At 37.9% G+C, this 17,376-nt stretch overlaps 1 protein-coding gene and 1 long non-coding RNA gene across 4 annotated transcripts in view; one reads left to right on the forward strand and one right to left on the reverse strand.

Annotated features, from left to right (window-relative positions):
* ALDH1A2 (aldehyde dehydrogenase 1 family member A2) overlaps positions 1–17,376 on the forward strand; it is a 186,645-nt gene that overhangs the window by 126,140 nt on the left and 43,129 nt on the right. For all 3 annotated transcript variants that reach the window (XM_056809383.1, XM_007479682.3, XM_001368117.4), the window contains 3 exons: positions 4,942–5,003; positions 7,545–7,673; positions 7,787–7,900. In XM_056809383.1, coding sequence (XP_056665361.1) covers positions 4,942–5,003; positions 7,545–7,673; positions 7,787–7,900 — 305 coding nt within the window. The remainder of the gene's footprint in view (positions 1–4,941; positions 5,004–7,544; positions 7,674–7,786; positions 7,901–17,376) is intronic.
* LOC103096865 (uncharacterized) overlaps positions 1–17,376 on the reverse strand; it is a 59,883-nt gene that overhangs the window by 34,142 nt on the left and 8,365 nt on the right. The gene's annotated exons all lie outside the window — the stretch shown is intronic.

Genomic DNA, 17,376 nt, shown 5'->3' on the forward strand with positions numbered 1-17,376 from the left:
TCTGTCCATTTTATCAATGGGAAAAGAGGATTAAATAGAGAGTCAGAGAGCAGTATTAGAGCATTGTGTAGTATTTCCAGTTCGGATGCCTCACCCTTATTTTTTAGCTCTCGGGAGCCAAGATTCCCTCCTGACCTGTTGGCTGAAATAGAGGCTTTCTGAAAGGTTCTCCTGATAGCACTGGTAAATGCAAATTAAACTTGCTGAGTCACGGAGCTGGGTCTGTAAAATCACAGCGTTTATAGAAAGCCATGAAATGATTAGGCTTACAACTATGGTTCTGAGCTGAGGGGGAGAGTTTTGCCTATGCCTAGTGGATGAGCTCAGAACAAGAATAACACAATCTTTTCTATTTCTTCCATAGGATAGAAGTAGATATCCAATATTGCCCATAAAAGATGGAAGAAAATCACTAGTCATTGTTTTGCCCTCCCAGACACAGGAGGGCTCAAAGTATCCTCTGGGGCAGGGAGGAGTAACGGAATGTCCCTCTGTCATCACAGCCAGGAGCATTTCAGCATAGATCTGAGGTTTTTAACCTATAGTCCATGAACTCAAAAAGAAAAATTGATAACTATTTCAATATAATTGATTTACTTTGTAATTTTATATATTTAAAAACATTCTGAGGAGTACATAGGCTTTATTAGACTGTCAAAGGGATTTCTGAGGGGGGAAAAAAAGGTTAAGAACAGAAGTGCAACAGCCTGCATACCACAGTGTAAGCTTTCTCATTTGTCTTGAGTTTGCAAAGGGGCTGTGACTCCACTCAACATGAGTGGTGAAATGAACCCCCTTTTCCAGAACATGTTCTCGATGTGCTTAAGTGATGGCTTGTCTCCTTTATTCATGGGATAAAGATTAAAACCAACCAAATTTTGCTTTACTGTTATTTAACATCATCTGGAAACTTTCAATACCAGCCTAATTATTATTACCACGTCCATTAAAAATTTACTAGTAGGCTTCCACATGTGCTCAATGTTGCAATTGCAGCTTCAGCTTCTAATGACACATCTATTTTGGTGAGGCTTCTCATTTGTTTCCTCTATGTTTCAGGTGATAAAGAGAAAGACAGATAGACTAGAAACAATATCTGAATGCACATTAATAAATATTCTTTCATAAAAGTCTATCATTTCAAAACCAAAGCCAAAGCCAGTCTTATCATTAGCCTGATCCTCGAACCAGAAAATCTTTACCCAATCTCTTCCATTTGTTGCTTCCAACCTGTTCTTTGATTAAAGCTCAGTCTCTAATTTACTGTCTACAAGGCACTTAACCCTTCCAGGTTTCAGTTTTTTCTTCTTTAAAACAAGGGGGATGGATCAGATGACCCCAAAGGTCCCTTCTAGCTCTAAATCTATGATCTAATTATCTTTCCTTGATCCTTCGTTATAAATCTGTTTTAAAATTCTCCAATGTACTCTACCTTATGTTATTGTTGCCTTTTTGTTTGGGTCAGTTTTCAGTGTGCTCTCCTCTCCATGACTTCATTGGAGATTTTTCTTGCAAAGATATTGGAGTAGTTTGCCATTTCCTTCTCTAGCTCATTTTACAGACGAAGAAACAGAGGCAAACTGTATTTGGTGGCTTTTCCAGGGTCCACACAGCTAGTAACTGTCTGAGGCCACATTTGAATTCAGGAAGTCTTTCTGATTGCAGGCCAGCATTCTTATCCACCTAGCCATCTAGATGCACTGTCCACCAACTAAATTCTAAGCTTTTTGAGGGCAGGAACTTTGTGTTGTCTTAGTTTCTTATCTAAATTTTGCATCTCACCAGTCCTCCCCCATCCCAACAATAATTGCGCATGTCAAGAACTTAACAAATATTCTTTTCCCCTTTACCTTCTTGGTTCTTTAACTAGTAAACTTGTGAGAACTACAATAGGTCAGAAGTTCTTTGGGAGGTTTCTGGGTTGCCTTGGTATTCCTAGGAGAAAAATAACTTCTAGTTTATCTTAGTGTCCCAGGTCAAGACTACCAGTGGTCTCTAGATCCATTGGCAACCCTAAAGTCCAAATGTTTGGCAGTTCTGGCCTGTAGTTTATATACTGGTCTGCTTGTCTCTTGTGTCTTTGAAAGAAGGGAGAAGCATGTTGTAGTTCTGTTGTTGATGGGTATCTTTGCCTGTTTGTCAGAAATGTGCATAGTACATCCAGGAAAGTCTTAAATGTTTCCGATGCCAAGCATCCCTTGGGAAACCATTCTTCAAGCTAACTCACATTCTTGAGAGCTTAGATTTTAAATGTTTGTCTAAATTTTCTTTTTCTCTCTTTCGCTCATTATCCTCATTTCTTTCTCATTGGACCACCCTGCTCCTTTAGAGCCCATCTTAGATATCATACAGCTCTATCCTTCTTCATTATTAGTTCTTTTCCACTACTTAGATGAAATGAGACACTTGGTTTTTGGAGTTCTAATAGGACTGTGCCCTAACCCCCAGATGGTGATTACAACATTTCTTGTATTTCTATGCAAATCACATTTGTCTCTTGACTCACCAATGTCTTTTATTTTTTAATGATTTCAGAATTGAAGATTTGGGATTTCCTGAAGAATCCCAACAGTAATTCCAATTCTCAAAGAATTTGACCTCTTTTCTAAAAATGATAAAGAGTAAATCTTTTATTTTTCTTTTATCCATTTGTAAGAGACAATGAAGAAGGCTGACTTCTTGTTTTTTCAGATGGGACCTGTGATTTTATTGATATAAGGAAGTCCCATTGAGAAATAAATATATCTCTACCTATGTAGATTGGTAACTATCATACAACATTTTTAAGTCTTAGAAATTTGTCTGGGACATTGAGAGGTTAAGTGATTTGCCCAGGGTCACAAAGCCAGTATCTTTAGAGGTGAGATTTGAACTTGGGTCTTCACAGTTTCCCGGCCAGCTCTCTCTCCATCATACTGTGCCTTTCTCTATATTGCTTAATAATATGAACAAATTTGTTTGATTATTCTTTTCTTTTCCCTGGGAGACCAGTCATCCCTAAGAAACAATCAGTCAATTCAATTTTAAGAAACCCAATCATTTTGGGGGACTGGATTTGTTTGTTTATTTTGGTAACTGGTTGATTGAATTTTTTACTTTTTTGTTTGTTTTGACTTATAAAACTTCCCAAAAGTAACTTTCTCCTCATTATTCCCATTATTTCTGACAGTCAGTATGAATAATGTAGGCAGTCAATCTGGGTAATTTGGATCAAGTAAATTTCCTTTTCCTCAGTAGAAAAATGTTGGAAGGTTTTGTGTTTTAGTGTGGTTTGGATTTGGGGAGGCTACATAATCTGGATAATTATATTAATTCCTTATTTTACTTTTGCTAAATATTTTTTCTTTTCTTTCTTTCTTATTTTTTTAAGCAGACAACATAATTATCTCCTTCTAGCAAAACCATCCACAGGACAAATCCTCTATACCCATTTATACCCAGGAAAAAAAAAGAGGGAGACTAAGAGAGGAAGGAGGAGGAATAGCAATATTTCATTTACATGGTTGATCTATACTAGAAAGATAAGCTCTGAACTTTTTTGCCATTGTATCATAGATTTAGAACTGAAAGGGACCTCGGAAGTAATTTTTTTTAAAAACCTCTTACTTGTCTTAGAATTATTATTACATATCAGTTCTAAGGCAGAAGAATGGTAAAGGTTAGGCAAAGGGGTTAGGTGACTTGCCCAAGGTCACACAGCTTAGAAGTGTCTGAGGCCATGTTTGAACCTGGGACTTCACATATCCCTCACTCTATCTACCAAGCCACCTTGCTGTTCTCCTTAGAAGTAATTTTAAGGATGAGGAGCCTGTGACTCAAGTTAAGTGATGTTTGTGGTCATAAAGATAACAAGTGACAAGCAAAATTTGAACTAAAATCCTCTGATTTCAAAGACAACAGTCTTTCCACTGTATCATGTAGTTTTTGTTTTTGTTTTTTTTAAACCTTGCCTTCCATCCTAGAATCAATATTATGTATTGGTTCTAAGACAGAAGAGTGGCAAGGGCTAGGTAATGGGGGTTAATTGACTTGCTTAGGGGCAGACAGCTAGGAAGTTTCTGAAGCTAGATATTAGTGCGATTCTGGGTAACTCATGTAGAGTCTTCATGTTCCAGGCAATTCTTTAAGACTAAGTTGCAGAAGGGGGCAGCTAGGTGGCTCCATAGATTGAGAGCCAAGCCTAGAGACCAGAACTCCTGGGTTCGAATCTGGTCTCAGACACTTCCTAGCTAAGGGACCCTGGGCAAATCACTTAACCCTTATTGACTGGTCCTTACTGCTCCTTAGCTTTGGGACCAATACATGATATTAATTCTAAGATAGAAGCTAAGGATTAAAAAAAGAAAAAGACTAAGTTAGAGACAAATAGTCACAGGACTTGCCTTCGTAGAAGGAGTTTTCCCCTACTTGACAGTGCCCTATAACAATGAAATCCTAGATCCAGTCTGTCCACATAAGTAGATATAAGGGAGAGTTAGCATACTAACCCTGATCCTCTGACTCCAAACCCAATTTGTTTTCCACTGTCCCATGCTACCTTCCCAAAAAGAACTGGTTTCACATTGGATTATTTTAAATGATATGACAATCCAATTTGACTCCACACCACCCAGTACCCCTCACAGTGACGATGTCTAGCTTAAAAAAAAAAAAAGGAATTCTGATCAACATCAATCCTGGGAACTTCTTCTGATTGTTGTAAGATGTGGCCATTCACATCCTCCTTTTCTGCCTTTGCTGTCTCCTTTTGTTTCTCTGCTTGGACTCAGTTGTCTTGTAACCATTGGTCCCATAAAACTTCCAGGAATGGCTTGGTGTGGACATTTCATCTTTCTCCCTGTTTCTGGCTGCTACCCAACTTCCTCCACTCTCTTTCTGCATTGTGGGCTTAGTTCTCAAAGTTAAACTCTCCTAAAGAGTGACCATGCTCCTCTGTTTCAGATGGAGATTATTTCACATTTACAAGACACGAACCTATTGGAGTGTGTGGACAGATCATCCCGGTGAGTGTATCTCCTCCTCACGCCTCATATTTATTTTCATTTAAACTGAGTTCTCTTTAAAGACACATAAAACATGGACCTCAGCAATGTGTGTTTTCCATTACAGAGGGGAAAAAAGGGGCTGAGATCATGTTGTTGACATATCTTTAACAGCCTCCCTGCAAATGCTTATTTGAACAGGTTAATAGGGTTTCAGCTCCGTTACCAGGAGTTGAGTTCTCAAGTCATGGAATTCTCATGATTAAAATAAGCAAAGTGAGACACAGAGTATTAATAACCTGCCCCTGGTTATGGATGCCCAGGCAGCTTATGGAAAATGAATGCTTTGTAATGTTTGCTTATGTATTTTTTAGAACTCTGACTCACCGTCTTTCCAGGAAGATTATATTATTTTATATGGAATTTTAATCCCATTCTTTCCCACTGTTTCTTTTCACAGGAATTTAGCTAGAAGACACTCCAGAAGACACAGCAGCACAATTAACGTCATGGACATAATTGAAACCATGCCGGGCTGTTGTGTGTCTTTTAAAGGGAAATCAGTGTAGTGCTTTAGTGTTTGGGTTGGCTCATTAAACATTGTCTTTTTTTTTCTCTCTCTCTCTCTCTCTCCCATACACACCCTTGGCACAGTCTAGATATCACTGAATAATCTATCTTTTAAAAGGACTAATAGTTTCTGGCAGTGATTTCAAGGGGAGGTTCAAATGAAATGATTATACTATGTTGTAAGAAGTTTTCCTTCACAAACCATAGGGGAGCAGATTGAAATGTTCACTGATTTGGGGGGAAAGGGAATTGTTTTGATTTTCAAAGTCTCTTGGGATATTAGAAGTGGAAAGGGACATTAAAGAGCAACAAAGCTAATCTCCCAATTTTACAGCTGAGGAAATTGAGGCTCTGAAAGGTAAGTCATACAGTTAAATGAGTGGCAGCTTCTCTGATGCCAAATCCAGCATTCTATCCACCAAACTATTCCACCTCTAATTGATCTCTGTGAAGAAGCAATTGAGAATGTTAGACTTGGAATAGGGAAGATGAGTTTAAATTCTGTCCCTGACACTAGCCAGTGACCCAAGGAAAATTACTTAATCTTCGCTTATTTAAGGTAACTCTTTGACTTAAAGACAAAGTCCTATGTGGGTATACTCAGTATATAGTGGGAGTCCCATTTCTTTGGACATAATAGATTATTTGTGTTCAGCACGGATCCCCCAAGATTCTAGCTGCTATTAAATTTGCTACCAGTTGAAAAACAAGGAAGAGCAGTTAGAATATGGTTCTTCTGCTTGAAAGGTGCTTAATGAAATCTTCCTAGACCAGTACTCAATGATATAGAATCTGTCATCTGAACAGCAGGGGCCAAACCTTCTCCTTCTCCCCTTTAATCCTCCCCCAAACTGTAGCTATTCCTGACAGTCCAAGTACTGCTCATCATCCCACTCTAGCTCAAGTGCTGGGCTCCAAGATTTATATACTGTGGATGGAATTAAAACATCACTGTGGGCTCCCAAGTTTATAAACAAATGTGGGGAAAAGAAATTGAGTGTTTGATGAAGGCAAGACACTTGTATATTTTTGCAAGCTTGCCAGGGCTAGGAAGAGGACTCCAAGGATGGCAGCTGAGATGCTTCAGACAGTCAGGGGCTGAAGTCTAGGTGACCAAGATTTCTGTTTTCTTTCTTAATGAAATTATCAATGACATCTGATACCACCAGGATACATGCCTGAGCTGATGACGGCATAATCTTAATGGTCTTTTTAAAACAACTTAAACCAGTTTCCCCATGTATGCATCTGTGTGCTTACTCATGGATTTCAATTTTTCATCTCCATTTGTATGGAGGTAGGGAGTGGGACTCAAGTTTATAATGAACTTGAAACAAGTAGCTTTGATATGCATTTGCTAATAAACAGAGTAACTTCTATGATAACATCTGGGCACAGAGGGAGAAAAAAAGACATGGCTTTGAAACAAATGTTGATTTGACTATGATTCTCACCTGGGCCACTTGGTTTGGTCCTCACAAGCTGGGAGAGTTGGTAGTTTTCCCAAGTCAAATCAATAAGCATTTATTAAATACCTACTACTTGCCAGGCACTATGCTTAGGCACTGAGAACACAAAAAAAGAAATCAAAGACACAGTTCCTGCCCTTAGGGAACTAAAAATTTAAAGGGGAAAATGAAAAAAGGCACCCCAAATTCCAAATACTAGAAGGAAAAAAGGTCTCCTCCAAATCGTATGCCCACTAAAGCCAAATGATCTTTCTCAAAAAACAAACAAGCAAATCATCATATCATTGCTTTGAAGACTAGGGTTGGTGGTGGTTGTTAAGAGTAGTGATTCAGTGAAAAGAGAGAAAGGGAAGAATTTCAAGGTCAGCATTGCTCCACATTTAATAGGGCTGATTAAAAACCTAAACACTCATACTCCGTCGAGGGTAAGATTTATGTTGAGAAATCTGAGAAGTCATGATTTGAAAACAAAGCGGTTTTTCCATTTATCAACCTTGAAAGTTTTTTTTTTCCCCTCTCTCAGTGGAACTTTCCCTTGCTGATGTTTGCCTGGAAAATTGCTCCAGCTCTGTGCTGTGGCAATACTGTAGTCATTAAGCCAGCGGAACAAACACCTCTCAGCGCTCTGTACATGGGAGCCCTCATCAAGGAGGTAAGAGAAACAGACACTGAAATTGGGTCTGCCAAGGTGCTACTAGAGCCTAGACTGTATGTGCCTTTGACTGACTTCAATGAAAAATGTTTCCTCCAATTATATTTTGTCAGGCTGGCTTTCCACCAGGAGTCATCAATATCTTGCCAGGATATGGGCCAACAGCAGGGGCAGCAATAGCTTCTCATGTTGGCATAGACAAGATCGCCTTCACAGGGTCTACTGAGGTGAGTACCATTCAAAGTATGAGTCAAAAAACAGGCCTACGAATAAATACCAGCTTAATAGATAGATTAGGTTTAGTTTATAAGAACACGGACTTTGGAGATGATCTTTGTAATCAATAACATCAATACCACCCAGAAAGTGGAATTTAATAGTTAGAAAGGAAACTTGGTTGTGTTTATAAAAGACCACTTTCATATGATGGGAAAAATAGGATTTAGTTTTTATGAAAAAAAAATCTGAGGGTATTAGTGTGTTGGAAGTCCAATATGAGTCAACAATATGAAATGGCAGCCAAAAAACTTAATGCAAAATTGGGCTATACTACAAGCAACATAGCCTCTAGGAATAAGGAAGTAATGGTCCTATTGTACATTGACCTGATCAGACCAAATCTGGAATATTATCTTCAATTCTGGGGACCACAGTTTAAGAAGGCCATTGACAAAATGGAGAATATCCCAAAGAGGGCAATCAGAAGGGCCCCAAATTCATGGCATAATTAATCTGGTAAAAGAAACAAGATGCTTAGTTTATTTAGTCTGGAGGGAGAAGAGTGGGTGACGGGGTGGGGAATTTAATTATCTTATAGTCCCTGAAAGGTTGTTAGGATTGAAGAATGAATTTATAAAGCAATTATTAAGCACTTAACATGTTTAGAGCCCTAGAGATACAAAGAGAGAAGTGACAATCCCTGCTCTCTAGAAGCTCTAATGAGAGAGACATCCAGAAGTGTTGTGAGGCTCAAATGAGATGATGTATATATGTACTTTGCAAGTCCTAAAGTGCTATACAAATGTCAGCTATGATTATGATTAGGATAACAATTATTATTAGTCTTCAATCTTGTGGTAATTTCCTTCACTGAGTCTTCTACTATACTCCTCCTACTGAGTTCAAGCAATATATAAAGCAACTCAGGGGTGTCCTGGTAAATGCTTAACAACTAGACTTTCTGGGAAAAATGTATGCATGTGACATTTTAAAATTGAATTTTAATATTTTATTTTTCTAGTTACATGTAGAAATAATTTTTAACATTTGGTTTTAAAATGTTGAGTTCCAAATTCTTTCCCTCTTTCCCTCTCTGTCTTTTCCTGAGATAGCAAGCAATTTGATACGTGTGCTGTCTTGCAAAACATATTTCCATATTAACCATGTTGTGAAAGAAAACACAGACCAAAACCTCCTCAAGAAAAATAAAGAAAGTAAAAAAAGTATGTTTTGATCTGTATTCAGACATTATCAGTTCTTTCTCTGGAGGTAGATAGCATTTTTCATCATAAGTCCTTAAGAATTGTCTTGGATCATTGTTTTGCTGAGAACTACTAAGTTAATTACAGTTGATCATCATATAATATTGCTGTTACTACGTACAATGTTCTGTTGGTTCTACTCACTTCATTTTACATTAGTTCATAAATGTCTTACCAGGTTTTTTTTTTTTCTGAAACCACTCTGCTCATTCTTTCTTTCTTTCTTTTTTTGAAAAATTTATTTAATTAGTCAATTTAGAACATTATTCCTTGGTTACAAGAATCATATTCTTTCCCTCCCCTCCCTCACCCTTCCTGCAGCCAACACCCAATTTCACCGGGTATTACACGTGTCCTTGATTAGAACCCATTTCCATGTTGTTGGTGTTTGTACTAGGATGATCGTTTAGAGTCTACATCCCCAACCATATCCCCTCAACCCATGTAATGAAGCAATTTTTTTTCTTCTGTGTTTCTACTCCCACAGTTTTTCCTCTGCATGTGGATAGTGTTCTTTCTCGTAGATCCCTCTGAGTTGTTCAGAATCACAGCATTGCCACTAAGGGAGGAGTCCATTACATTCGATTGTACCACAGTGTATCAGTCTCTGTACAATGTTCTCCTGGTTCTGCTCCTTTCACTTTGCATCAATTCCTGGAGGTCGTTCCAGTCTCCATGGAATTCCTTCAGTTCATTATTCCTTTTAGCACAATAGTATTCCATCACCAACATATACCACAATTTGTTCAGCCATTCCCCAGTTGAAGGGCATCCCCTCATTTTCCAATTTTTTGCCACCACAAAGAGCTCAGCTATGAATATTCTTGTAAAAGTCTTTTTCCTTATTATCTCTTTGAGGTAAAACCCACCAGTGCTATGGCTGGATCAAAGGGCAGACAGTCTTTTATTGCCCTTTGGGCATAGTTCCAAATTGCCCTCCAGAATGGTTGGATCAATTCACAACTCCACCAGCAATGCATTAATGTCCCTACTTTGCCACATCCCCTCCAGCATTCATTACTTTCCTTTGCTGTCATGTTAGCCAATCTGCTAGGTGTGAGGTGATACCTCAGAGTTGTTTTGATTTGCATTTCTCTTATTATAAGAGATTTAGAACACTTTTTCATGTGCTTATTAATAGTTTTGATTTCTTTATCTGATAATTGCCTATTCATGTCTCTTGCCCATTTATTAATTGGGGAATGGCTTGATTTTTTGTACAATTGATTTAGCTCTTTATAAATTTGAGTAAGTAGACCTTTGGCAGAGGTTTTTGTTATGAAGATCCCCCCCCCCCCAATTTGTTGCTTCCCTTCTAATTTTGGTTGCATTGGTTTTGTTTGCACAAAAACTTTTTAATTTAATGTAATTAAATTATTTATTTTACATTTTGTGATTTTTTCTAACTCTTGATTGGTCTTAAAATCTTTCTTTTTCTAAAGATATGACATGTATGCTACTATGTGTTCACCTAACTTACTTATAGTTTCCTTATTAATATTCAAGTCATTCTGCTCAGTATTTTTAAATAAGCACAAATCTTTAAGTTTAATCTACATTATTAATACTTTCCCAAGTCTATACAATCAACCAAATGACAAATCAAACCCTGATTTATAGCAATTGCTTATTTCTAATGTATATATGTTTACATTGAAAATTTTAAATTGGACTCTCCAAAGTCCATCTAAACTCTAAACTGACTTTAGCATGCTCCTGGATATAACACCTATGTAAGGTTTAAGTTGCAAATTAGATGGAAACATCCCACCGTCTTTAATATACAATGGCAAAGTAATTGGCAATGTCTCTTATTTAATGTCATTTCCATTGATAATATGGAAGAGGACTTTGATTTGTTTTATTTAGGTCTATAATACAGAACTTGGAACAGTGTGTGAAATTGGGAAAACTGAGGCTCCATGTAAGGAAAATTAATAGAAGCAATGTTGTGTAATAGTTAAAGCTCTGGATTTGAAGTTAGGAAGAGATGACCTGGTTTCACATCTGACCTCAGTTATGTACTAGCTATGCCACTCTTGGGAAGTCATTTAATATCTCTAAGTCTTGGTTTCTTCATTTATATATAAAATAAGGGGGAAGAATTGGATGATCTAAAATGCCCTTTCCATCTCTAAATATATGACCCTGAGTTGAAGTAGGAGGCGCTAGGTCCCTACCCTACTCTCTAACTTTCTCTTTACCAGATTTCCAATTCATCCTCAATCAATAGTATTTATTAAATTCCTTCTATGTGATAGACATTGGTGTGCTGGGTGCAGGGGACAGATACAAAGACAGAAATGATGTAGTCCTTATACTTAAGAAGCTTACACTTGAAAAGGAATTTATATTTAATACCACCTTTCTCATTATAATCATCAAATATTTAGTGAATGCACATTGTGATTAGGATACTATATTAGGCTTTGAATTATAGAAATAGAAATCCTTCCTTTGTAGGGAGTCTATGCTAAATGACAAATGAATGGTACATGATGGTTAGGGGAAATCTTGTGGAAGAAATTAAATTTGAACTGGGCCTTGAATTAAATTAGGAATTAGATGAGTGTAAGGAGGAGTTACTGTGTAAATGCCCATTGTCATCATTTTGATCTATGGTGGGTCATCAAATAGAATAACCTGGAGATCAGCAAAACAAGAACAAGAAGAAACCTCTTTCAAAAGGAATATGAAATGGGCCTGTGATGAGTGCATGAATCTTGGTCATGTCAAGGGGATCAGGAACACCAAATATTTCTGGCGGAGGCTCCTTCTACATGCATATGATCTTCTGCTTGGTGAAAAGAAATGCTCATGGAATGTCAGGAAGAAAATTATTAGATTAGTTTGGTTGTAATAACTCTGGTAGGAGAAAAAGTAGAAGAAGGTTTGAAAAGTGAGTGTGGACCAGGTTGTAGGGAACCCTGAATATCAGGCTAAGGAATTTGTGTTTTCTGTAACTGCAACAGAAATTCACATTATAGTGCTTATTGGCTCACAAAGTACTTTCCTCCCAGTAAACATGAGAGATAGCAGACATTCTGTTGGTCTAAAGGACAAAACTATGAGCCACAGATTAAAGTTGCTATTCATTTGTTTCAGTTATGTCCAACTTTCTGTGACCCCATTTAGGATTGTCTTGGCAAAGATACTGGAGTGGTTTGCTGTTTCCTCCTTCAGCTCTGAGACAAACAAGGAGAAGTGACTTGCCCAGGGTCACATAGCTAGTAGGTTTCTGAGGCCATCATGGAATTCTTGAAGATGAATTTTCTTGATTCCCAACCCAATGCTCTTGCATGAAGGCAAATCTAGGTCTTATGAAAGATTCCGTAACAATACTTCTTGTGTAAGAATTCTTTAAAATGAGCATTTTTCAAAATTGGAAAGAGATGCCTTAAGATTATAGTGGCTTTCTCCCTCCCCAGAGGTCTACAAGTGAAGGTTGGAAGAGTACTTCTTGGGAAGTAGTTGCAGTGGGAACTCTCTTTGGGGACAAAGCAGTTATTGATATCACTTTGAAATTTTGTGATTTGAATCTGAATTATGGGTTCTTCTTTAGCTCCCCCATTTTACAGATCATTAAATATTTATTAATCATTTGCTAGGCAAAGTGCCTAGTAAAGTAAGGAACTTAGATTCTTATGGTGAAGGCACATGCAAATATATATGCACAATAAATATTATATATATATATATATAAGTTAAGAACAAATTCATTTGGGAAGGATGAAATTTAGCAGCTGTCGGCAGTTTGAGGAGACTTCATGTAGGAAGTGGTGCTTTAGTAGCAGCTTAAAGAAAGAAAGGGACTCCCCATTTCAGAGACAAGGAGGGAGGGCATGCAAGGCGTTGAAGAGGCAAATGCAAAGCCAATGAGGAGGGAGGTAGGATGTCATGTGGAGAACAGAGAGGCCAGTTTCACTGGATCACAGACTATGGGGAGAGATAAGAAAACTAAGACTCAAAGGAGCTGTGACTTATTCTGTCTCCCTTAGCTTGTCATTGTCAGAAGTATGACTCCCATGCCTTTTAGATGAAAAACCACACCTTGAGAATGGTAACCCACTTAGGGATTTGAGAAATAGTGGCTGATGAAAAACTAATGCTTGTCAGAGGTTTTGTAGGATGGATTAGGCTAAAAGAGGCTGATGGCCATCAGTGGTGATCCATGAATACATCCAAGGTGACTCCAGGAAACTCCAGGATTGCTCTAGGGCTCTAGATTAATTATGCACTATTAGAGTGGTCTAGGCATATGATCAATCACTAAAGTATTTAACTGCTTACTATATATAAAACATAGTATTAAGTTCTGGAGATTCAAAAACAAAGCAAAAAACAATCCCTTTCCTTGAGGAGCTTGTGTTGTCATGGGAGAAGCAACATGCATATTAATAAGCATGTTCAGGATGCATACAAAATAATTGGAAAGTTACCTTAGAGAAGAAAGCACTTATGGTGGGAGGAATCAGGACAAGCTTCCAGAAGAAGGTGGTGTTTGACCTGCTCTTGCAGGAAGTCAGAGATTCTAAGATGAGGAGAGCATTCTAGGTATGAGGAAAGCTTGTGACCAGCACAGAGATGGGAGAGGGAGGGTTGTATGTGAGGCAACAAGAGAATATGGCTGAGTTCTATTTATTTATTTATTTTTGGAAATTTTAATTAATTAGTCAATTTAGAATATTTTTCCTTGTTACAAGAGTAACATTCTTTCCCTCCTCTCCCTCCGCCCTCTCCTGTAGCCAACACGCAATTCCACTGGGTTTTACATGTCCTTGATCAAAGCCTATTTCCATATTGTTCATGTTTGACTAGGGTGATCATTTAGAGTCTATATCTCCAGTCATATCCCCATCGACTAATGTGATCAAGCAATTGTTTTTCCTCTGTGTGTGTGTTTTTTTAAACCCTTACTTTCCATCTTGGAGTCAATACTGTATATTGGCTCCAAGGCAGAAGAGTGATAAGGGCTAGGCAATGGGGGTCAAGTGACTTGCCCAGGGTCACACAGCTAGGAAGTGTCTGAGGCCGGATTTGAACCTAGGACCTCCCGTCTCTAGGCCTGGCTCTCAATCTACTGAGTCACCCAGCTGCCCCCTATTCCTCTGTGTTTATGCTCCCACAGTTTTTCTCTGAATGTGGATAGTGCACTTTCTCATAAATAGCTGAATTTTAGAGTGAAGAAGATAGTAATTTTTAGGAAGACCAGAAAAATTGGAAAGCATATTATTACTGTGAAGTGCTTTAAATGTCAAACAGAGGAATTTATATTTGATCCTAGAGTATATAGAGAATCACTGGAGTTTACTGACTGTGTGTGTGTGTGTGTGTGTGTGTGTGTGTGCTGAAGGGAGTGACACTACTGGAGCTATGTATTAGCTTTAGCAAGGGAAGGAGAAATAAGCAGTTATTATGTGCTAGACATTGTACTAAGCACTTTACAAATATCTTATTTGATCCCCAAAACCACTCTAGAAGATAAGTGCTGTTATAAACCCCATTTTACAATCAAAGAAAATGAGAGTGACAGAGATTAAGTGAGTTGCCCAGTGTTGTACAACTAGTAAATGTCTAAGGCTAGATTGAACTCAGCTTTTCCTGACTCCAAGCCCAGCACTCTATCCATTGTGCCATTGTATCCATTGACTGCGACAGTTGTGGGGAGGATACATTGGAGTGGGAAGAAATTAGAGGCAGAGAACTAATTAAGAGGCTATTGTGATTGTCTAGAGAAGAAGAGATGAGAGGCTAGCTTAGGGCAGTGGTGGCATGAATGGAGAGAAAGTAGCATATTGAGGAGGAAAAAAATAATATTTATAAACAACTGGCTATGTGGAATGAGTGTGAGTTGGGAGTGTGGTGGCAATGCAAGTGTAAAGGAAGAGGTAGACGCGAAAGACACTTTGATGGAAGAATTAGTAAGACAAGACTAACTTGGTGGTGTTAGGCTTGGTTAATGGAAGTCAAGAGGAAGGTCAGCAATCACTCCCAAGTTTAAACTGAATGACAGCAGGATTTAAAGGCATAGAAAAGTATTGATGGAGTTTTGGATTTGGGAAAAGATGATGAATCTGACTTCTGGCATCTTTTGGTTGAGGTAAGAAGGGACACTCAAGTGAAGTTATTGAATAGGAAGTTACAGATTTGTAAGGGCTGCCTAAGGTCTGGAGGTGTTGATTTGAGGAGAAGCATCTGAGGGGAGGAGAGAGTTGAAGCTATGGGAGCAGATAGCATTTCCAAGGTATATTATAGCAGGAGAAAAATGGGGCTGAAGTCTAAGCCTTTGTTTGGCCATATATAAAAGAGGGAAAAGCGAAGGGAATCCAACAAATGAGACAGAGAAGAAAGAACAAAAATAGGAGAACCAGTCCAGTGCTAATTCACAGAAGTTAGAGAAATATAGTTTTGAGGAGGGTGATTAATAGTGTTAAATGCCAAATGTTTCAGAGAAGACTTAAGTACTATTTTCTATCCTTTTAGCAATTTTGTTTTTCTTTGCATTTTCAACATTTGGAAAAAACCCTTGCCTTCTGTTTTAAAATAAATACTATATATTGGATACAAGGCAGAAGAGTGGTAAGAACTGGGCAATGGGGGTTGAGTGACTTTCTAAGGATCCCACAGCTAGAAGTGTTGGAGGCCAGATTCAAACCTAGGACCTCCCATCACTAGGCCTGGCTCTCAATCCACTGAGTCATCTACCTACCACCAACATTTTTTTTTTTTACATCTCACTTAAGTTGCAGAGCTCCCTAGTAACTCTCTTTGAGATAAGTCTGAAAGTGTTAAATATTAGTAAGATAGTTTACGGAATGTAGAATATAAGACTAAAATGCCATGAAGAGCTGTCAGGTCTCAGATGTATTCATAAATGTTTAATTTCATGTCAGAAGATCTCAATTCTGAATCTTAGATTTGCCACCTACTGTATTTGTGACATTATACAAATCATTCTCTATCTCTCAACCTCAGTTTCCTCATTTATAAAATGAAAGGTTTGCATTAGATGATCCCTAGGAATCTTTCTAACCTGCCATTCCTTCCAAAGGCTCTAGGTAGAGATTACATAGGTTTAAGATTTATAAATTTGAAAAAGTTTATTTACAGGATCAAAGATTTGGAGGCCATCTATCCTAATACCCCTTCTTTGTAGGTGAGGATATTGAGGCAAAGAGAGATGAAGTGACTTTGGCATCACCTACTTGTCAAGAAGCAAAGACAGGATTAAATGCAAGTCCTCTCTCAAAATCTAGTATTTATTCCACCTCATCATGGCACCTTGTAGCTTGTGATCATCATAGGGAAAAGAAAATTATAGTCCCCTAATTTGATTCTATCCATTTCACAGTGACATCTGGGAGAAACAAGGCCAGTCTCCATTTTCCATTTTTAATGTTACACATCTGCTTTGGAGCAGTTGACTTGGTAGTCCTTTGGGAACTAAAGGAAAGGAATATGGTAATAATGACCTCAACTTGTACTTGGCTATTTACTATTTCACATAATCAATGAATACCATTATTATTCATTTTTCTGAGTTATTTTCCATAGTTGGTATTAAGATTCAGAAAATGTGACTAAGTTTTCTTTTAGATATAAAACAGAGAGGCACTTAGTACAGGGGAAAGAGCAATGTTTCTGGAATTGTAGGACCTGGGTCAAAAATCTGTCTCTCTTGCTTATTATCTGTATGAGTTTAGACAAGTCACTTAACATTTCTGGGACTCCGTTTCCTCATATGTAAAGAGAGAGAGTGTGTAAAACTAGACGGCTTCTGAAATCCTTTCTAGCTCTAGACCCTCTGATATTCCCCCACGGTGTTAGGTTTCACAATCATCTCCTGGCCAAATAAATAGGGTCTTTAGGGGAAGAAGAGGGAGTAGGAATTCCAGACAACTTTACTTTAAACAGGCATTTCTACTCCACAGCTCTAGATTTTATATCAACTCAATGTCTATCTTTTGTAATAAGGAGTGAAAAAACCCTACAGAGATGAAAAAGCTAGCTCCAAGAACTTAAACCAATAGCAGATGGACCATTTTAATGCAGGGTTAGTGTAAGCTGTTCCATACTGGTTTTGATTTCCAATTACACTGAATGCTTGTTAGAGCGAGTCAACACTGTAAAAACACGCAGGACTTTTAACAGTGATTGGTAAACACGTAATTTCAACCTTGCAGTAAAAGTGTTTAGTATTGAAGAACATAAACATGTCCCCA

This window comes from Monodelphis domestica, chromosome 1 (assembly GCF_027887165.1).
Source record: "Monodelphis domestica isolate mMonDom1 chromosome 1, mMonDom1.pri, whole genome shotgun sequence".
Classification (NCBI taxonomy): Eukaryota; Metazoa; Chordata; class Mammalia; order Didelphimorphia; family Didelphidae; genus Monodelphis; species Monodelphis domestica.